The 23,420-nt window shown below is 35.3% G+C and overlaps 1 protein-coding gene across 2 annotated transcripts in view; it reads left to right on the top strand.

Annotated features, from left to right (window-relative positions):
- LOC148948859 (uncharacterized) overlaps window positions 1–23,420 on the top strand; it is a 44,219-nt gene that overhangs the window by 17,244 nt on the left and 3,555 nt on the right. The window contains exons 2-4 of one of the 2 annotated variants that reach the window (XM_089094763.1): window positions 3,817–3,933; window positions 6,223–6,392; window positions 16,142–17,816. In XM_089094763.1, coding sequence (XP_088950889.1) covers window positions 3,819–3,933; window positions 6,223–6,392; window positions 16,142–17,816 — 1,960 coding nt within the window. In that variant the 5' untranslated portion in view covers window positions 3,817–3,818. Of the gene's footprint in view, window positions 1–3,816; window positions 3,934–6,219; window positions 6,393–16,141; window positions 17,817–23,420 lie in introns of both variants that reach the window. The other variant, XM_089094762.1, reaches the window with a different exon arrangement.

Below are 23,420 nucleotides of genomic sequence, written 5' to 3'. Positions count from 1 at the left end.
TTTTGAATATAAAAAGGTATAACTTCTTGATTTAGTTTTGTGAGCTTCAGCGACTGAAATTAGAAAGAGCATTCCCACCTTTTTTTATTCTCCTCTATGCAAATTTGAAAGTATAAGCATATAAGTTATAGTGTTGGAGCCGTATCCATGAGAGGGTCTTTAACGCAATGTTTGTTAAGAGTTTTGTCTGACAAAATTCAATGAATACCACAGTACTTAATTATACTTCGGACAGCTTTTTTTTCTTGCTTATAGATGATACTTACTATATTTACAATTAATTATAGCATAATCACTTGTTATAGTATATATTTAATATACTATTATATATACTACTACTACTACTAACAACTCACCGCAGCACCAAGCCGCCTGAGGCCAACACAGCTACGCACGATCCTCATCCACCCCAATCTATTCAAAGCCTCCCTTTTTACACCCGCCCACGAAGTTCCCATTTCCTTCAAATCTTTCTTTATGACGTCCTCCCACCCCAGACGAAGACAGCCTGCTTTCCGCTTAGCCCTAGACGGTTGGCCGAAAAGAACAACCTTTGGCAATCTGTCATCCTTCATCCACAATGTGCCCTAACCACCTCAACCTTTCTTTCATTATAGCCCTAGAGAGCGGTATTGAACCAGATTTTTCGTAAAGCCTATTGTTTGAAATACGGTCAGTCAGCCGGGTACCCAGAACAATCCTTAAGCAATATCTCTGGAAAACATCTAGCAAATCTTCATCTGCTTTTCGGAGCGTCCATGCTTCAGAGCCATATTTGACCACTGTCATCACTGTAGCTTCTAATATTCTAATCTTGACTTATCTTCCTATTCTTCCAGACTTTTTTTTAACTGTGAAAAAACACCCTGAGCCTTGGCTATTCTATTTTTAACATCTTCACTGCTCCCACCATCTTTACTAATAATACTACCAAGGTAAGTGAAGCTGCCCACCTGATCAATCTTTTCATTACCCAACGTCACCTTTTCATCTTCACTTATTCCTAGCCTTCGTGACTTAGTCTTCCTAACATTAATTTTCAAACCAATTCTAGCACCCTGAACTCGCAAAACCCATAAAACTTCGTTCATTTTGCTCACACTTTCATCTAGGATGCTTAAATCATCAGCATAATCCAAGTCCAGGAGACTTTTTCCTCTCCATTTGATTCCGTGGTCTCCCATTGCCTTTCCTGTGCTCCTTAAAACCAAGTCCATCAGAATAATCCATATAAAGGGGGATAGAACACAGCCCTGCTTAACTCCTGATTTAATACAAAACCAGCAGTTAACCTCATTTCCTACCTTAACTGCAGCAGTGTTATTCTCGTACATAGCATTAATAACTTTAATGTATTTGTCTGGTATACCATACAAGGATGATACCTTTACCAAAGCTCTTCTATAAACAGAATTGAATGCTTGCTCATAATTTATGAAACTGAGGACCAAAGGTGTTTGAAAACTCAGGCACTTCTCAATTATTAACCTAAGAGCGAAAACTTGGTCAACACATCCTCTACCTTTTCTAAAACTGCACTGCTCTTCTCTTAAAACTTTGTCTACGGCATCTCTCAGTCTAAAAAGTATCATATTACTAAGTAATTTACTACCTACAGAGACCAGACTAATGCCTCGATAATTACCACACTCACTTTTATCACCTTTCTTATAAAGTGGCTTAATTAAGGTTTTCCTAAAATTGTTAGGTACTTCCCCTTTTTCAAAAATCATATTCATAATCTTCAATAACTTATTTCTAACCTCAGACCCATCATAGTTAAAAAACTAACTTACCGACTTATCAGGACCTGGAGATTTGTTACTCTTTAATATTTTTAATACTGCTGCTAATTTCTCCCCACAAAATAAATCTTTCTTCGCATACAAAGGATCGCATACTGTTTTATGTTCCTCTTCATTTTTTCCTGTAACTCTATCACGTTTAAGCAATTTCTCAAAATGTTCGGCCCATCTCTCTTTAGTTTTTTCTCGCTAATTGTGACCCCATTCCTATCTTTAACTGGGACAAGTCCGGATTGACTACTCCCTCTCAATTTGTTAACGTGCCAGTACAAAATTTTACTATTATGCCGTCTAGCTGCATCTTCCAGATCCTCGGAAATTTTATCCATGGCCTCCACTTCACATCTCCTTAGTTCATATTTTAATGCTGTCTCCACTTTCTTTACATTCCTTTTGTTTTCATACCATCTATCACTCAGATAGTTCTTTTACAAGTCCTTTCTTCTTTCTATTAAACATAAAGCTTTTTCACTAGTATTCTTAGCTGCAGTTCTAGCTTTCTTCCCTAATACACCTTCAGCAACTTCACAAATTATTTTTCTAAAATTATTCCAACCATCTTCTACAAATCTTAAACTCTTCAGTTTAGTATTCAACTGTTCCTGGAAAGTTTCTCTCAAGTTCTCATCCTGGAGTCTACCAACATCATAACTTCCCGGGAGGTAGTTACCCTTCCAATATTTTTAAATTAACCCTTGACACTACTAGATGGTGATCTTTACTTTTAACATCGATAACAGCACTCCTATATACTCTAGTAAATTGTATTGAGCCTGCCAGTCTTTGGTTTACTATAACATAATCAATAAGGTTTGCTGTCTTACCATCACGTTAATACCATGTTAACTTATGAGCCATTTTATGACCAAACATCGTATTGGTTATAACTAGATTGTTATACCTACAAAATTGCAAAAGTCTGTATCCAATACTGTTTTCTTTTCCTACACCAAATTTACCTAGGCAGGGATACCATCTATCCCTATTTCTACCAACCTGGGCGTTAAAATCTCCCAGTAATAACATCATATTTCTACCTGGGACCCTGTCTATTTGCTCCTGTAACTGTAAGTAAAATTCATCCGAGTCCCTAGTATCTCTGTCAGTCGGTTCTACAGGGGCGTATACTACTATAACTGATACCCTGAACTTTATAGTCATAAAATGAGCAATTAGTATTCTATTATTAATTCCTTCCCAGCCTAAACAAGACTTAGCAGCTTCCTTATTCATCATGAGCCCTACTCCCTGTCTATGTACCCCATCCTTCCTGCTTGAGTAAATAAATTCTACATCACCTAATTTCATGCTTCCTACCCCTGGGATATGAGTTTCTGAAACCTCTAATAAATCCAGTTCGAATCGTCTGAATTCGTCAGTCAAAATGTCGATACGATAGTCATTTTTTAATGTCGTAAATTACTTGTTATATGTTATAATATAATATGTATTGTATATATTATATAAAATTACTTGATTTTTTGCCATAATATAATATTATACTATAATCTTATTATATATATACTTTTATCTCTTGTTTATTGATGATTTACATGGCAGATATCAAGCTACTCACAAGTAAGAGATTACCTGTTTTACTTCTACTGGTGGACCAGTTTTTGAGCTCTTCTTGGCAGGGGTGAGCCAATTAGGGGGGCAATTGCCCCAACCTAGACTTTGAAAAATACCTTCTTATTTCTATTTCATAGCTATTCTCTATTTTTTCATGGCTAACTGGTCGTTTTGCCCCTTCTCCCCACAATCCTTGCCCCCACTACATTTCCGTGGATAGTTAATTTAATGGGGATATGTCTGATAAAGAGTAAAAATTTGTGCCTTTGAATGTGCTTTGGAAACGTTCAATTTTAGAAGGTAAATAAAAACATTTTTCCAAGTGGGGGGGGGGGTAGAATAAAAAAAAAATTCAATTTATATAATTATTTTTGGTGACTAACAGGAATAGACGTATATCAGGTGATACACAAAGATTTAACTAGAATAACTTTTCCAGATATGGGCATTGAAAGAGTGGAGGCAGTCATTACATGTGAAGGGAACTTAAGTGATCCAACATTTTCAAAAAAGTTCGGCAAGTTCCTCAACAAGCTGTCTACTGTAATCATAAAAGGTTGGTCCCCCTTTTTTTATTTTCAGTAAGTAAAGCTGATCTTCTATAGAAGACGGCAAATTCTTGTAAGCAGAGGCCATCTTGCAATGTTGTTTTGTTAACTCCAACTGGAGTGTTTGAAATTGAAATTGGTATTTTGTTTGTTTGATTTTCCATCTTCCTGTCTACTAATACTGTCTGCTAAGATGTGGCACCCAGTAGCTCAACTTGAAATCTCAACACTAGTGTCAAGTTGTGACACTAAAGAAGAGGCGAATAGAGAAGAAAAATTGAAACTAAAATGCACTTCACTAAATCAAACAAACGAATTACTACGACAAGACGCTCAGAATAACAGTTTTCTGTGCGAATTGTCAACTTTTCTCGCCTGATGCACTAATATGCGCGAGAGTAGTTATTTTATCACACCCATTGTGACCACTTCGCTGCGTTGCTGGGGATTCTTTCGTGACAGAGTTTCGTCCAACTTGTACCAGCATTTAGGTTTGTCTAAGATGTCAAACTCTTCTGCTATTTTTTGTTGGAGATTATAGGTAATCTCTTTTTTTGTTTGCTGATCTTCTATGGAAGACAGTAAATTCTTGAAAGCAGAGGCCATCTTGCAATGTTGTTTTGTTAACTCCAACTGGAGTGTATGAAATTGAAATTGGAATTCTTGATTTTTATTGAAACTGAAGTTCCTTTGGACTTTCCAGAAAATCATTGTCAATGCAGCAATGGTGACTTGGTAAAGAGTGATGTGTCCCATACATGATTTTTCCTGCAGTCTCATCATGTAGAGAAGGTAATCACGAGAAACGTTTTTTCTTTTAAAAAAAGAAAAAACGTGGAAATTTTCAGCCAGTTAAAACATGGAAAAATACAAGACGTCCACTAAGCTGTCTCTCAGGGCAAAATGAATAAAAAGTAGAAAAAAGGTAATTAAATGAAATAAAAGGATATATGTAAAAAAAAAAAAAAAAAATAATTTGACAACCAAATGAAAATTTCGATACTTGAAAGGCTGGGAACAGACTAGCACATAAACAGACCTCGAATGTGACTTTCCATTCAATATTAATATTTTTTATTTAGTCGCCTTTCTACTGTCTACTTGAGAAGATAAACTCCTCATTTTTTTTAGGTTTGTCTTCTTATTTAATTTCGTAGATTTCATACTATTTTTTTTTTTTTACCGAGGGAGTTATGGGTGGAGGTTTCTACAGAATATCTACTTTTTTTGCTCTCATTTTTTCCACTCTGATTAAGAAAAAAATCGCGTGCATATGCATATATTTCAATAAGTATGAGTTAAACTGAGAAAATAGGAATGTCAAGTTCGTCCCTGAAATGTGTTTTTATGCATTTTTATTACAATTTTACGCAAAAAAAACTTATATTTCTTGGATTTTGTTTCTTAATATATTTTTCTTTTGTTTTATTGATTTTATTTTTACTTATTCTTAGGGTATTGTTTTGATCTTGGATCTGCGTAGTCTGCTGATTGCATTTATTTTCCAGAGGATATTTATTATGATATTCAGCTATTATGATATAAGCTTAGTATGATATGCCCAACTGCAACTCGTGAGCTACTGACAATTAGGCAGCAGTTGTTCACTAAAAATCATTCTGAATTTGTGATAATTGGTAAAAGCGTACCCCCGCCCTTCATTGGAGTTAAACAGACCTGAAAGTAGGGTTGCATTTTTGCGGGAGGAGGTGGGAGGGGGGGGGCGCAACGAATCAATATGTTCATTTAACAATACAACATCTTGTGTTATATTTTTTGAAACATCAATACTAACGTGAGAAGTGCTGGATCTCAAATTTGACAATTTCAATATCAATACCTGGCAATTTCAAATTTTATATATTTTTTCCCCTTCTTTTCTCTTTTTGTCCTGTTTGTGATTTTCTTTCTCTTTGTTATATCCTCCTCACGTACATCTATAGGTACGCCTACTCACAGGGACGAGGAAATACGAGACCATGTTCTTCTCTAGGGAATATTACTTGACTTTTGGAAAATCTTGGCGAAAGCATATTTTGATGCCCTAAAATTGTATATATAGACCTAAAACTGTCCTTTTGTCCCTCAAAAATGTCTTCAAAGTTTTACTAAAATTTCGTCTTTTAACACATGTTTTCTGTACTGTTTTTTTAGGCCTAAGTGATGATATGGGTTCTTCAAATACCACACAAGCTGTTTTTAGAATCATTGCTGCGTATCTTGCTTCTATATATTTTCGTTTTGTCAACAATCAAAAGAAGTAAATTTATTTAATGCTCTTGTTTTAATTTTAGCAGAGGATCGGAAAGAAAAACTGAAGGTCCTGGGGGTAGAACCGTGGAATTCGGTACGTGTGAAACTCACACTGCCGAAGGAAGCCGCGGTTCGATTGCGACAGTTAGCCCAAACTGGCGATGGAGTTCTTAAAGAACTTGGAATACTCTCCGTGCAACTTGAAGGAGATCAAGTAAGATTAGTGAACTTTGTAATTTCTGCTTCTTCCCAAAGGCGCTCCAGTTTAATATATATATATATTTCTTACTTTTCTTTGAATTGAAATTACATAGCCTGTTTCTCACCCACCATAGTGAGGTCTGTAAGTGACTTTACATACGTCACTACGGGAAGGTGGGGACATTTGAGGGGAGTTTGAGCGAAAATTGAAGTTGAGTTTTGAGACAGTATACAAGACTAATATTTTGTTATGTGCAAGATGTATGATTATTAACAACAAACACACAAAAAAACAATAATAATTCAAAACATCTCTGGTACTTGTTAAGAATCCAGTAAACAAGCGATAAGTGAAGTTTCGTTAATGCTAATGAAATGAAACAAAATAGGATGAAAACATAATAGCTCAGAAACAAATTTGGGCTATATATTTGCACATTAGGGGTAGGGGTAAAGCTTAGCATATATTAAATACGTAACCTAACATAACCTAGGTACTTTTTTTTGCCACTTCAACCCCAAGAAACTAAAGTTTAAATCTTTGTCACGGAGTGAGCAATACCTCACTATGCAGCGAAAACCTTTTTTTTTCATATAGAATCTTTGACATTTCGATGCGGTCTTTCCCGCGTGTTTACTGGATTCTAAACGAGTGTCACATCTCTTCATTGAAATGATGTGAATGTATTTCACGAGTCAAATAAATTTTGCTGATCATAAAAGGTTTGCTTTGTAAATGTGGTGTTAGATGTGTGATTTCGTTAAAGAAATTAATATAGCGCAATTTAACATGGGTCAGTTTGGGTTGACTGCACTTTTTTATGTTTTTTTTGTGGGGGGGGGGGTATGGATAGATAAACACTTCAATGTAGAGGGAATGGGTCTTTCTCAAGCTATGCAAAGCACAACAAGGAATTTAAAACCATTCAAATGAAAACAAGCTTTTTTCAGATCCCTTCTTTAACGTATAAAGTTCCATATACACCAGCAGGAAAAATTAATATTCTATATAATGTACAGATAGGGGGGATTATTAGGTATTTCTCAATCACTTCAACCCTCCAAAGATAAAGGTCGAAGCACAAGCAAATTTGCCCCCTTCCCAAGATTGGTACACCTCCTCCCCTGGAAAAAATTGAATAGTAGAAAATTGAAAAATTGAAATAGTTGATGAAAATGGTGGCAAACCCAAGTTTGCTACCGTAAAAGCCTGAAAATGAGTAAATCCAAATGCAAATAATATGATGAAACTAAAAAAAAATGCTACTAAATGAATTATTTTTGAACTTATCGAAAAGGTTTCGGTGCCGCAAAAAGTAAATTGTACTGGCTTTACACTAACAAGTACTGGCTCCAAATGTCAATAAATTGCATTGGTTCAAACCTGGTCAGGTCAGGTTAGCGAAGGCTTAGATGCCACAATAAATGAGTTATGCTGGCTCCAAAATAACAAGTAAGACCTCCAAATGTCAATAATGGCCCTTCTAACTTCACATCAATAATGAAGGACACACAGCAGAACTACCTCGGAGAATTTAGTAATATCTTAAGATTCGCATGCAAAAAAAAATCTTGTTTAAAAAAAAATCCCAAGAATTCAAATAATAATCATGTATAAGCTTTATATACCTTTTGAAGGTAATATTTAATTTATAGACTTTTCCCAAATTCTCAAGGTCAGGTTTGACATTTTAACATTTTCAGAAAAAATGTAAGGAAGGACAGCCAAGGTGTAGAGTTGGTGCGTCAAAAAAGCGTGGGGAAAACCCGTATGTTCTTGGAAATGTGACCATTCAATGAAGTAAAAAGATACGAATCTTGTTGGGAATCATGTAATAGCTTTTTTTTGAAGGTTTACCACTCGTTTTAAGGGAAATAATAGGATATTCTGGTGATGTGTCAATTTTTGAAGCCTTTCCAGAAATATTTGTTGAAAATGAAACCAGCTATTAAAAAAAGTGTATTTAAAGTTGGGTCCTATAGAATTTAGTGCTAGATTAAAGCGTATATCTAATAAAATGAATGAAAAACATTGATGGAAACCCCCACTGCCAATTTTTTCTGTCAAAATTTCCAGTATAAGCAAGTGTCCAGTTGTACTGCAAACCAATCCAAGCTGCAAGCTGTAAAGTAGTTTAGGCTTTCACCCGAATTTTACCCGAATTTTTTTTGGCAAAGTCAAGCGCATTGTATGTGCCTCTACCTTTGACAGGCGTTCAGATCGCTAGACTCAGTGCTTTGCAAAGTCTTAAACTATTTGAGTCTTGAACCTGGTTGGTCAAAAGCTCAACGATGCTAAACCTTGGAAATCGATCCAAGGCTGAGCCCAGCGCCTGAACGCTCCTTTGGACGGCTGTCTTGCTTTACTAAACCATTGATTATGAGTTTGGTTCATAATAACAAATAAAATGTATTTATTCATTTTATTATTTAGTAAAAAAGGCTTTGGGATGATAGCTTCAAGTTTCTTAGTAATTTATTTCTCATTGGAAATATTGGAATCAATGATTGTCCTTTTACACAGGCAAAAAGTAAGGTCACTCATTGCTGCCAAGTCAGACAAAAAAAAAAAACAACAACAAAAAACTAGTCATACTACTAGATCCAATTTTCCATTATACAGTGAACACATTTTAGGTATACAGTACAGTAACGGTTATACAGTAAATTGGTTATAACCAGTTTTCAGTTAGTCAGTTCTACAGTAAAAACAAACTAAATGCTTTGTTAAGCTCTTTCAATATTTCAAACCATAATATGAGAGTTGACATATTTTAATCTTGCAGAAAGTGTTCAGAGCACTATTGTAATTTTATCGTGTTTGATAACATTATTTTGACTATTGACAACATTAACACTACTATTGAAGCTCTAGTGATATTTTGTAATGTTTAGGAAGGGGGAATGAGGCTAAAATGTTTTCAAGCCTTTCCTCGTCCTTCCCTAAATTAAATATTTTGTTGATACGGCCCCTCCCCTCTCTTAAAATTGTCTGTGGATGTCTATTCTTCCCTTATAGTTTCAAAACTGAATAATGTTTATACTAACTCTGGTGAAGGAATCCCATTTATTTTTCTCATTAATATTATTTTCTCAGTTTAATCAATGATTATTTTATTATTATGTTTTTTCGATTTATATTAATTATTATATTACATTAATTGTTCTATTTATTTATATTAATTATGTTTTATTATTAATTAATTTAATTAATTAGCTCAATTAATAGTATTTTCTTAGTTTTCTTGGCCCAACAATTTTTGGTGAACTATGCAGTATTTGCGAAGGGCTTTAAGCTGCGATACCTGCTCGTATGTATATGAAAATAAAGATCCTTGAAATGCATTTTCAAAACTAAATAATTTCGTAACTAGGTGTCATAGGCATAGGTGTACCTAGTCCAATTTTCAACAAGGAGGGATCAGAGCATTTTTGCTGGAGGGGGAATTATAGGACAGGTTTAGTCTAACCTACAGTTTTCTTGGAGATAAATTGTCCTTTTGATGTGCTTGGAGATAAATGTCCTTGGAGATGATTTATTAAAATCTTCCAAAAATGGTTTAAAAGCCCGGAAATTTCAAAAATAAAAAAAAATCTCGAGGTAGAATGTGTTTTGATTAATTTATTGCTGTAATTTTCTTTTATTTAATATATTTATGTATTTTTGTGGTGAAGCCATTTCTGGCAACTTGGGGTTGCAATCCGAACCTACCTGGCAAAAGGCATTGACCCTCGAGGTCAATATAGCCTGTAAACTGACACAGCTTTGACCTGTGTTGCCCTCATGAGGCTTTGTGTTGAAATGAGCTTTTGGCATAGCTGTTCCTAGGGTTGTTGGCGCCCGCGGAAAAATTAGCTAAAGCGCTACCCTCCCAACTCAAATATAAGCGAAAAAAGCTGAATCAAAGTGAAAAATCTGATCCAAGTTGGCAATCCCCCAGCGTGGCGCCCCCAAGAAATTTTCCAGAATTCAAAAAGAGCAAATAATCCCTCGAAAGTGACGACACATTGAAATAAACAGCAAACAATTGATACAACTATCATCCTAAACCCTTAACCTCATGTTTACAATTTCTCATTTTGAAAAACTGGGAAAATTACGTTTTGCATGGGTAGCACCCATGTGTCTGATTTTTGTTGCCTTTTCTGTATTTTTCCTCGGTTCTGGCAGGCTACTGTGAAGTTTCGGAAAGAGAGAGATATAGGTCATGTGAAAGCTGATAATGACATCCTTGTATTTTTTTTAATTGGCACTGATAGCGCCAAGTTTGAGTGCCATATGGGATCTAAATATGACACTACTCTAAAATATCTTCACATGATAGCTCTTCTCTATCATCTTAGAATAATAAAATAAAGGGGGTATTATTTCAATGCCCCCCTCCCCCCAACGCCAATGGTCTATTTTGTGTTTTCAGTAAAGTTAGTTTTTTATAATCATTTTGTAAAATGTCAACTCTCAGTTTATTTACATTAAGTTTATACTTACGCTCTCCAGGATTTGAGTTAAAACACTCATGTTAAATGGCATGAGAATGAATAATTTTTGTTTGTTTGGAGTTTCAGTTTTGCTCTTTATCTCTGTTAGGAAAAATCCTGTTTTTGGTTACAGCAAATAAAAGCCATATTATTCACTACTTATTGTATTTATAGATTTTGTTTGTCCTTGAGAAAAAAGCTCTTGTAAGAGTCTTTCAAACCTTACTTTCGTTGAGTATCCTTTATATTTAGGCACAAAATGATTTTGCAAATGCCTTGGTTTCCTTTAGACGCCAGAGGATTTCGACGATCTTGATATATTTGCATACTACTGTCCACGTTTAAATTGCATACTATGGCATCGTCTCTATTTCATCTCTCATATCCTTGTCATTCACTTGTAATTTTTGGTTCAGTAATTGTGTCTATTTATTTACTCTCTGCTTTATGTCCATTTTCTTAAATTGTTAAGATTTTCTATTTGTTACGCTTGAACTTTGGATTCTTATACCAGTAATAAATTTTCTTAATTTTGAGGTGGTATATTGTTTCGGTCCATCTTAAATTCAAAGAACTGATTGGTTTTTAATTACAGAGCTTTTGTTAAATGGCGGAAATTTGTGGTTCTCTGATTCGATCTGGCAACCCTCTCTTTTTTGAGTTTATTTAGCGTTTTAAAAGCTGTAAATAGCCATAAAATTCAGTCGGATTTGTATTTGGGGCAGGAGGAATTATATAAAATGTCAGTATGCATGCCAACTGGGTAGAATTTTAAAGCTGATATTAGATAGTCTGGACCTTGTGTCAGCACAGTGGATTGATGCTCTGCTTGTCAATACGAGACCCGGAGCAAAATCTTGGAGGGGGGGGATGTGACAAAGGTGCCAATAATTGACCAAATTGAAAAATTTATTCTAAAAAAGAGTGAAAAAAGAAAAAAACAGAAAAAAGGGCACCAGAAAAGTTTGCCTCCCCCTGGATCCGCTATTGTTTGCTACTTGTCTCTGTAAAAAGACCCAGCAACGGAAACGTCGGTTCGACACCCTATGCGTCAAGAATGGCTTTTGAGGATGTCCTTTTTATACATAGTCTAGATGTCATTGGAAATAAAAGATATGAGAAGAGATTGAAAATATCCTCTATTGAAGGGGGGATGGGCTTTGTAAAACGGAAAGGTGTGATTCTAACATTTGTAAGAATTACCAATAACCTAAAGTAATATACAGTATGTCTTTAGCCTCGTTTTCTACTGTTCAAGAATGAAGTGTCAATTTGAATTGCCTGTTTGATATGTGTCGTTTTCGGAGATTGTTCGATGCTTGTTGATATCTCTTAGTATCTCATACATAACTATTTTTTAGTAGTTTCTGATTGCTTCAAATTTATATTCGAATCAACTACCCTTCTAAGCCTAAATTTCCTATTCCAAGAAACCGCACATTTTCGTAATGAATGTTCCAATGAAGCTATTTACCACCAGTAGCTAACTGTATTAGTTTGTTCAGGACTCTAGTCAATTCCAGGTGAAGTATGGCTCTTATATCGAGCAACAGAGTCAATGGGACTCCTTGATTACCCTCCCAAGCATTTAAACTCGTATTTCAAGGAACTGAATCAAACGGCTCGTGGTAACGAGCTATAAGTAAGGAGTGACAAGGGCTAATAGTAACCGAAACGCTCAAAAACAATATATATATATATATATATATATATATATATATATATATATATATATATATATATATATATATATATATATATATATATATATATATATATATTATTAAAAGAATTGGCTTTTTATTCCAAGTCTGCATATGTAAAAATCATTAAGTTTAAAGTTAGCCGTTAAAAGTTGCAATCCTAAGTAAATTTGCTCTATTTTTGGAAGAGGGGCAAAACACCCCAAATCCTGAAAAAAAAAGAATTTTTCAATGGAACTATCTGCCATTTCGACTAGATTCATTTTTATGTATATATTTTTCTTAGTACCATCTGTGCACTGGGGCTCAACCATTGGGGGGGGGGGGTAAAGTGCTGAAAAGTGTCTTTTTAGGCCATAATTTATCTGGGCGTGTCTTCTGGTCAATATTGGGGAATACCCCGTTTGTTTGCTTGTCGATGTGCATGTTCTATTTGAGAATGAGATCAATTTCTCGTTTCTTGGATAGGAAAAAGTTCCAGAAAAACTGAGTTTCGGCACGTGTTATTGCTTAGAGCGCTAGTACTTAATCGAAGAAATAAAAATATATCATAAGATTCTGTCTTAAATTAGTTCGTCATGTTGACAATTTTGAGCAACTTTTTATTCTAGTGACTATTTGGTTATTTAGGAAAACTTGACTCAGATAAATGCTTACTATCGCACATCATATCCAGGAAGGGAGTTATAATTTTTACTTTTTTGGGAGGATTTAGATTTTGACTCAGTTGATAATTTTACTGATTTTTACCTAGGTTTTACTAATTTTCGACTTATTTCGAGTCGGTTAAATTTCGGGGGTTCAACCGGCAACCCCCCTGATACGGCCTTGCTATGTTGCGAGGAATCAAAAATTTGCTTAATGCTTTGATCTGTGTATGATTGATGTTATTGTGTCATTACATGTCGGAAAGTTACTATCGACCAGAAGTGTGGAAAATACTGCAATTAATCACAAATTATTATTATACAAGGGCTAGTGTGCTATCAGGTGGCCATACTCATACGCAGTTAAACTTTGGTGGAGGAAGAGATAGAGGACTTGCTTGGTGAAAATTACCCCTAGATTTTGGTTCATTTGTTTTTGTTTTTCCAAATTTTCTTGAGGGGGGATCTTACAACTAATCTAATCGGGGATTCTGCGTTTTTTTTTGTATTGTCAAGGGTGAGGGTTTTGCACTGTTGCGCCGCCAAAATGGTTTTTACCATTTATGAACTTTCTTGTATAAATTCAGGTTTAAAAATGTCAAGTGGAGCTGTGCAATACTAGTATTTCAGGGGGGGGGGCAAGTTTGTAGATCGAGAAGCTGGTTTAAATTTTAGTATCTTTAGGTACACCAATATTACCTGCATTTTAACATGTTCCTCACATGTTTCCTTGAACTTCTTGGGCAGTTCTTAGGGATGGAGTAACCCTAGCTCTAGCAGAAAGGCTGTCAAAAATATGATGATTCAAAGGTATTGTCTGTGCTCAAATGAATTATATAGAAAACCAACTGAACGTAGTTTGATATCAGTGATTTCAAAAATAGTATCTTGGTCACCGTTATTGAGCTATTAACTTGTAACTATAAGGGAGTGAGGCTACATAGAGTAAAGTTAAAAGAGAGCTAGGACATTTTTTTAGGGGGGGGGGGTTGAATCTCCTGTACCCAACCCCGCAAATACGCCCCGGGATAGATACATGGCCTGTTATCCGCTAGGAAAGGAATCTAACACATGAAACGTTACAAACACAGAAAACAATATGGCCAAGTTTGAAAAAGCAAAAGTCACATAAAGCTGTTGCCTAAAATGTTACATCAGGATTTGTGTAGGCCTAGTAAGAGAAATCAGTTAGAAACTTCCTTTATATTGACAGTTTAAAAAAATATACTATGTTAGTGTATTGGTTTCTCTTTTGAATATTTCACATATTTCAGACTCATATGAATGTACAAGTATCTAGGGGCGGGGGGGGGGGTTGAACCTCCCCGAAATATTTGTCCGACTCGTAAATAAAAATGCACATGAACAAATTGTGATGCTGTTTCCCCCTTCCTCTTTTCTAAAAAATACCCGCCTCCCTAAACAAAAATATTGGATACGGCCCTGTGAATAATCATCAATAAAAAGACCTAAGGGTATGTCAGACATGTTTCCCAAAGAAAAATGAATGTGCTGTTAAGACTGCTAGAAAGTTAATATCCCCTGGGTGAATAGGTAAGGCAATTTTATTAAAAAGTTTGTGGTAGCTAACTGTAAGTAGAGAGTGACCTGCGTCAACAGTGATAAAAAAAGCTGATTACAGTATATACGTTTTAAAAAATCTGCCTTTGTATAATGATTGCAAACCTGTTAAATTCATTTATTTAGACGTCGTCAATCAAAATTTATTAGCATAAGGAAGTCTGCATAAGTTTTCAAAAAAGAGAACGCTTTCAAAAAAGGGAGGGATCTTGGTGCACAAGTTTAACGTGAAAGATCTTATCGAATCACTGGTTGTAGATTTTCAAAATAGGACAGAAGCCTTAGACGAACAAAAATTATTCCGTACCTGGGGGATGGATGTCCCCTTCAACTTACTGCTCTTTATGCTAAACTTCAAATTTTTACCCCAATACTGCAATAAAAAAGGCACTAAGAAATATATTTACTAATTTTACTAAGTAAGTAAATGTTTAATTGTTTCTATTAGAATGCCTTGCAAATAGGTTATTTATTTGCTCTAAACAATAAAATTTTCAGTTCGAATGTTTTGAAAGGTAGTCGGTAAAACTAATATTTGCAATAACCCAAGTGGCTATGTTTGTTAACCTCTAATATGACTTAAATAAACCATCAGTTAAAGCTAAGTATAAAGAGCATATACTTCATTATGTTTTGATGTTGCTCTTGACATTCATTTGAAAAAAAAAACTAGTTTTTTATGTTTAATATTGCAAATATATGGAAGACCAGCGATGATTGGGACAAGAAGTGTAAACAGTTTTGGCTAAAGTACATGATATAATCGCATGTACGAAAATGAAGCAACATCAGCCATCTCCAAATAGTTGTTCTTGTAGATTTTTTTCGGGATTAAATATGCCGCGAAAGTCTTCACCTAATTTTTTTTTGCTCTTCTGCAGAATTTTTGTTCTTCAATAGGAATGTTAGATATGACCTTTGGTCTTTGTTATAACCCTTTGATATTCGCTGCTTGACACCTGAAAATCCAACAAGCCTCTCCTCCACAAATCTTACCTTCAATTTTTCCAATTGGTTAGTCCTGGAAATGCCTGTGAATATCACCTGGAGAAGAGCGTCATTATCCTCAATTTATTTGTAATTGGCGCAATTTAGCGGATTGTCATTAGAACTTCTAATATTATATATAGCAGTCATTTGTAATCCACGCAAAATAACAGCGAGTCGAATTTTTTTTTGCTTTTTGCTGTGTTACATTAAAACTTCGAGACTGCATCATGGCTTGTGTCTTTGCAGCATTTGTGTACAGCCATGTCTAGGGTGTTATAATACTTGTCTTTATTCAGCTTCACGTCCCTAAGCGTATCCGTCTTACCATTTGACAACTTTTAATATTTTTTTTTATTTTGCAGGTGATTTCACTGACGCTCGCTAGTAAGGAGCCCAATGAAGTTGTTTTCAAAACTCCAGCACCAGCTACTCCTCTACCCAGCCAGTCTCTATCCTGTAATAATGGCGCTTTTGCTGTTGTTCAGCCTAAGTCCAATGCCCAAATTTCACAACCCACAACATCACTTGCTCATTTCGATCCTAAGAATGTTAGTGAAATTTTGTCGCAGGCTGTGAATTTGTTGAGTGATGGTAATCTTTTGGGTGAATTGGATTTACCATCTGTGTCATTCAAATCTCCAATAGCCCCTAATGTGGTGGCGTCGTCCAGTCAGCCTATCCAGTTTACACCACCGTCAAAACCAGGCACTTCGCGGGCGGCCTTCCCTTTCGCAAGTATGCAGCAAGCAATGCCAGGTAGGTCTGGCATTCGTAATCCCCCTGTGACAGTGCCACCCGTGACACGATACCAGCTAAGTGTTCGGGCTAGTACAACATCAAGTCCTATAACTTCTCAGTCAACATTTTTGCATCCTGCAGCTGCAGGCATTACAAGACCTTTGAGTCGGAGCTATTCAAACCCTTTGCAAGGCGGTTCAAGTGGAAATTCGTTGTCTCAGTCCGGACCAACTGGACAGCATAACAGTCCTGTATTAGCTAATTTATTACAAAACGACTTAAGTTCGAAACGGCCAGATGTGGTACGTCGACATCCCCCCATATCTGAAACGGTGGTTAGAACACCTGTGTCTCAAAAAATGGTTAGAACATCGCTTCCTCCTGAGTCACAGTCGGACGACCCTTTATTTGTTAATAATCCACCAAGATCTCTTTCATTTCCCCCAGTGCCTTCAATTGTATCTTCCAGAAACAATACGACCAAAATGCAACCATCATTATGTAGTAGCAAGGTGAACAAGCTTGTTGAAAGCCAAAAATCAGAGACAGAACGGCTGCCAGAATTGCCCAAAAAGCAACAGCTAGAGACCGTTAGTCTTTCTAAGCATCATTCAACCCTGAACGATGAAAAGAGGTTTGAAGTGAAACAAGATAGTGCAATACATATAAATGGTGAACCAACCACCCCTAGTCAAAGGATGGAAGATAAGCATCCTCTACTAGCTCTGGACAGTGCTGAAATTGAGCAAGAATTAGCAGAATTAGAAAAAAAGCCACCTCTCTTGATAAACTCAGTGCGCTCTGCATCAAATCCTTGTGAGCCATTTGACCTGGCCAACCAACTGAAATGTGTTGAATCAAAAAAGGAAGATTCAGGAGGGACAGGGATAAAACTCCGGCTGAAACTTGGAAGGAGTGAGCCCACAACTCCGTCTTACACAGTTGACATCTTGAAAGACGAACCTCGTGTCCCCCCTTTGTGTATATCCTTAAAAAACAGAAACGTCACCCTTCTTAGTCCTAAAACAGAAGAGGAGGGTGTAAAAGTGAAATTGAAAGGTGATGACCGGAAACCCAAAAAGAGAAAAGTTGGCAGTGATAGTGAACTAGAGTTGACTGTGAATTGTGAAGCTCCTGGAATCATCAAGATTAAAAAGCCTAAACTGGATGACAGCTTGGCTAGAAAAACATTGGAGAAGAAAAAGTTAAAAAGAAAGGACTCTGATGGTGTCAGTGATGAAAGTCATGTCCCCTCCTCGGATCTCAGTTCTGTACCTGATTACTCTGCCAAACGTTGTGGTAAGCTTGTTTGATTTGTCTCTTATTTGGGATCTTGGCTCTGTTCTTTAGACAGCATAAAAGAATAAGTATAAAATAAGCCCAGCACCAGGAATACATTAGCCATCAGGGCTATATTGTGAGATAGGGTAAAGAGCCATGAGCCATGAGGTTTGTGGATGTAGCAGGAAATATTTAATACCTAAAAGTTGTTAAGTATTAAGGCAGAAGGACGTGGTGCTGCTAACATTGTAACCAAATAAACTCCATTACTTACCTGTGCACAGCAGAGAGAGAGGGTGAGATATGTTCCAATTTGCTCCAAGAGCCATCCCTGTAGGGAATACCCTTGAAGTACACTTTTTTATTTTTCCTTCTAGTCTGTTTGAAAAATAAAATGACACTCATTCAAACTTTGGAGATCCTTCCCTATTCAGCAGCTTTAGATAACCTAAATAATGAGTTTTAAGACAAAACTAAAAACATTTCAACATCTCCAATAAAGAATATAAATTCTCTTTGCTTTTGTATTGTGACCTGACACTTTTTATAGCAGTTTACTTAGAAGAAGAAGAATAAGTTTATTTAAAAAACAAATTACATGAATAAATAATTTTCTAAACTGGCCGACGGGGAGCAGGGCTCGATGTGTCGGCCAAAAACATAAAAAAAAAAAAAAAAAAATAAAAAATGCGGAAATAACAAATAAAGCATATCAATAATGAAAAAAAAAGAAAAAAGACACACATGGTAGGAGATAACAGAGGAGGCCACCCCAGCGCGAGAACACCACAACAAACTTACTACTTACTTACTTGTTCTTGCAGTGTTGCTGAAAATAATGAATATATAAAGACTTGTTTACAAAAACGGGTACGGGGCTACTCACCCCTTCTTCTCGTGTGGTGGTTGGTCTATAGGACCTCCTTTTTCTTTCACAGAATTGTTGCCTAAAAAAACACATTTTTTTTGCATTATTATGCCTCTGCCAAGAATAGCTCATGACATCTTCCAGGGGTGGTACTTCTGTGTACCCACGCCTGAAGACGTAGGTGTACACAGGCTTAGATATTTGGGGAGGGGGGATTGGAGTTTTTTCGATGACGGAAGTATAAGTAAGCTATGATTTTTTTAGGATATGGGGAGGGGGTCCATGATACAATTAGGAAGTTGATTTTTAGGGTTTTCTCTATTCACTCATTTGAGTTCTTGGGGTTTTACAGATTTTGATCTTTGTTTAAATGTTTTAAAAGCCATAATGATTAAGTCTGCAAAGCACTTAATGGAAAAATTTTGAAAACAGATTTTGGGAGGAGCAAATATAAGACATTACAGAGGAAGTTAAAGCAAAATAAGCGGAACTAAAGCAACAAATGTAACGATTTCTTACAGAGGAAGTTAAAGCAAAATAGGTGGAACTAAAGCAACAAAAGTAACGATTTCTTGCGTGTTTAATGTTTAATGAATAAGAATACTATATATCTACCTATTACAGACTCTAGGAAACCAAATCACAGCTTTAAGTTTAGAGGATGGGACTGAAGGCTTTGAACCCCCCCCCTGAAAAATTCTAAAGACTTAGGGTTCGTTTCATTAATGTTTGGACATTTTTCCTGCTTTGCTGTTTTGGAAAACTTGTTTTGTCAAGACACGTAAATATGCATTTATATCAAAGAAAGGTGAATTGTTTGTACGTATTGTTGTGTGTGCTCTTTTGGGAAACTTAGAATTCTTTAAATAAAAAATAAAAAGAACCTTCTCCCCTTATATGTTCTGGTGTATTTGTATGGTCATGTGTATCCAAGTTGTATAGGTATATATTTAGGTATTTATGCAAAAAGGGACATAATATCTTGGGAAGGGGCAAGCTTTAAAAGAAAGTAAAGTGGTGAATTGTATGCAGAATTAAGAAAAGCGGGAGAAATAATAACAATCCTAAAATCTCTCAGGAAATAGGGACGAACCAAAAGGCCCCGTCTGCCTTTTAAGTACTTTTTTGGTTTGTCCAGTAGCATGAGACTCTACAGTGATTTCATGAAGGCAGTCGCATAAGTAGGATTTATTTTTGGGAACCGCCTTTTGGGGGAGGGAAGATAATCATTCTGGTAAAAGAAAAAATTAAATTATGATATTATTTAAAAAAAAAAATTGTTTATGGGGGTGGGAGCTTTGGACCCTTTCCTCTTACTCATATAGTTGTCCTGCACCCAATTTAAGTATCGCGACTTACTCAGTCTTGTAAGTAAATAAAATGTGGGTGTTGTTTTATTATTATCACTTGCAGCATATATAAATTTAGTACAATGCATTATTAATTTAATTAATTTGTATAGGTATAGATAATCTTCTTTGCCTGCTAAGTTAATTATTGCTTTCAATGATTTTGGTAGTTTTAAACCATAACTATAGCCTATATTCAAATAATCGGACTTTGAGATGCGTTTGAATTACGAAAAAAAAGAATAGCGAGAATAGGGTTTTTTGTAAGGCCAACGAAAATGCTGGATGCAAAAAAACGAATATTTTGAGAAAACAACTTCTAGTTGCTTGTCTAGCTTCTAAATGAGAGCATTATTAGTTGTTGGATTTTGAGTGAGTGGCTGGCCTTTTTTGATTTGGGTTTATATTTTTTTAATTTGTTTATTTTTCATTTTGCCTGTTATTCTTCTGTGTTGTTAGTTCTTTAATTCTTTCAACTCGGGTTTTTGTTTCATTTTGGTCTACACGTTGTTTTTTCTGATTTAATTCGTTATCATTTTCGCTCAGAAAAAGTGAACTGGATTTTTTTAGGCTCTTTTCGAAATATCCGTTTTGTTGCATCTAGTATTTTCATTGGCCTTATAAAACCCCATTCTCGCTTTTCTTCTTTTTTGTTTTTTTATGATGGCAGGTCAATGTGGTTTGCAAAATTATCTGCATTTGAATTGTTTTTAAAGAGTTATCCCAGGAAACTTTTGCAGAATATTCTTTCTTCAGAGCTATCAGTTTCAAGTCTTGTTGTGTTCACTAAGTTCTTTTACAAAAATGCAATAGATGAGTGACGGTGAATCTTTCGAGCTCAGAATGTCAAAATTTGGAGAAATTATAATTTAACTCTTTTTTACTTGAAAATTTTTTATCAACATGTCATTATCCAAAATGTATGTTTGCTCTGTTGTCAGTCTTTTTTCAAGATGTAATACTTTCATTAAAAGACGTTCAAAAAGCAAAATCATGCAACCAGTAATTCTCAAGTTATGTGCCCTCAAAATGGAAAGTTCGATTTGAAAAAGTCAGGTGTCAATTAAACTTTTGGAAAATAATGAATAGCAGTAATATTTATTTGTTGTTTTTTTCGTTTCTAATATTCGCGCAGTTACCTTTTCTTATCAAATGAAATCATTAGAATATTTTGTTTCAATAGAGAGGGGCCTCAGAGAGGTATTAACAAACAAGGATATTAGTAGGAGAGACAATTACTTTAGAGCCTAGCTAGAACATCAATTCATTGTATGCCAGATATTGTGAGCTATTTGGAAGATTAAAATAAAATCAAATGCTCCGTTTTGTTTTAATCACCTGGTTTTTTGTCATTTTTTTTCATATGATGAAAAATTCTAAATTTTGCTTCTTTAGAATTTTGACTTTTTGTTCATTGTACCATGAAAACGTCAGCTTTTAAAGGAAAAATATAGCAAAACAATGTAAACAAAATTGTGCACAGTGGCGAATCCAGGGGAGAGGGGGTGCCTCCCCCTCCTAACGTAGTCTAAAGTAGTGTAATTTATTGAATTAACGCAAGTTTGCTTTCATTAAACTTGCTCCTAAATCGAGTTTTTTGGATCAACCTATTTAGCCCCCCCCCCTAAAAGAATCCTGAACCCGCCCCTGATTGTGCAAAGTGTTTTTTTTTTGCAACTGAAAAAGTTTAGAAACATCAGAACATGTTTTACCTCTAAGATAAGAATACTAGAAGCCGCAGTAATGACAGTGGCCAAGATATTATGGTTGCAGCAGTAGCTACAAGCTAGTAAAGAACAAACCACAGCCCATAGTAACAAAAAAGAACGTGTTTTAATAAATCAAACAATACGCTCTACAGAAAAGGGTTAAGGTGATTGGGTCATTTCTTTATAAATGAAAGATGATACGCTGATGAAGATCGTGCCTTTTGGCAATCAAGCTTGAGGAAAATGGAAAAGTGTGGTACTTTTGTATTATAGCGACCACACTCAAGAAGTGAAGTTAGGTTAATCATAATGAAATATAACAAAACATGATGAAAGTATAATAGTTTAGTAACAAAATTATGGAAACTACAACAGAGAATTACGGAAAGCAGGCCGCCCAGAACGCACTACATTAAATACCTAACCAACTCTATATCTTAAATATTTAAACAAAATATACCTACATAGTAGTTTATCTCACTCAGGCTAATTTAAGAGAGAAAAAACGGGTTTAATTGAAATAACGCAATGACAAACAAACCTAAAACAGAAACATCAACTAGACATTGATTAATTAAAATTCTGTATATTTTGAATCTGCATCTGGGAGCCTTTATCAACGGGAGAAAAAAAAATTGGTCAAATCACACAAAGAAACGATTTTTTTTCTTTTTTTTTCCATTGAAAATGAAAAGTAGATTGTCCTCAATTGGAGTAAGAAGAGATAGTAAAAGAAATGATTTAAAACAATTAAGAATTCTGTAGATGAGTATAGCGTTAACTTATGAAAGGAGCAGGGTTGAGAAGGAGTATTTGTAAGTGGGGTGTGATATGGGGTGGTTGCGTGCTTTGATAATCCATGAACCATTGAGTCATACTCCTCAGCCCCTGCTCTGCTACTTGCTGATAAAATATATCGATAATATAGAACCCTCAATTTGGCGAAGAGTCCAGAACCATATTGAGATTGGGACTGTAAGGTGCAATTGGTATTATAGTCAGATCTTTTTTTTATTTATTTATTTTACTATCATGCCATTGCTAGTTTTAATCTTAATTTTTTCCCGAATTTAGCATTGCAGTTTGACCACCTATTTAAATGCTTTTAATATTTGCACCCAAATAGTCTAATGCCAAAATTAGTAAATCTACTAAATTTTACAGGGAGTTATAAATGAAAAATAAGTTACTGCTAGTTTTTCAGTTTTAACCTAACATGTTTTCTGAAATCGGTTTACAAAGGAGGGGGCCTATCCTTTATGCAGTTATTAGCTATGGTATCGTTTTTAGTGTTAATGCTTTGTATTTCTGCAAGGACTCTTGTAAGAGAGTGTTCAGATTAATACGCAAAAAGTAATACAACAAAATCTTTACTAAAAATTTCTTTTTTTGTAGTTCCCAACATCCCCCCCTCTTCTTGCACACTTAAAGGGTAATTATTAATACAAAAATTCATGTATGGGCCAAAATAATTTTTTTTTATCTTTAAACTCATATTTGTCTATGCTGTTTTGTTTACTGTATGTTAAAGTGCATACAAGAGGGAGGATAAGAGGCTCTCTTGCTTTGAAATGGGGTTGAAATGTCCTACCATTGAACATACAAAATTAGGTTCTTGAACCCTATCAAGAAGAAAAATTCTTCTACTCAATCTGCATCCCTTGAAGGTTGAGGCACTCGTATAGCCGATATTAAC

The sequence above is a fragment of the Artemia sp. Qi Xiang Cuo genome, chromosome 9 (assembly GCF_049724085.1).
Source record: "Artemia sp. Qi Xiang Cuo chromosome 9, ASM4972408v1, whole genome shotgun sequence".
In the NCBI taxonomy this organism is placed as follows: domain Eukaryota; kingdom Metazoa; phylum Arthropoda; class Branchiopoda; order Anostraca; family Artemiidae; genus Artemia; species Artemia sp. Qi Xiang Cuo.
This window is presented reverse-complemented; position numbering and strand designations above follow the sequence as displayed.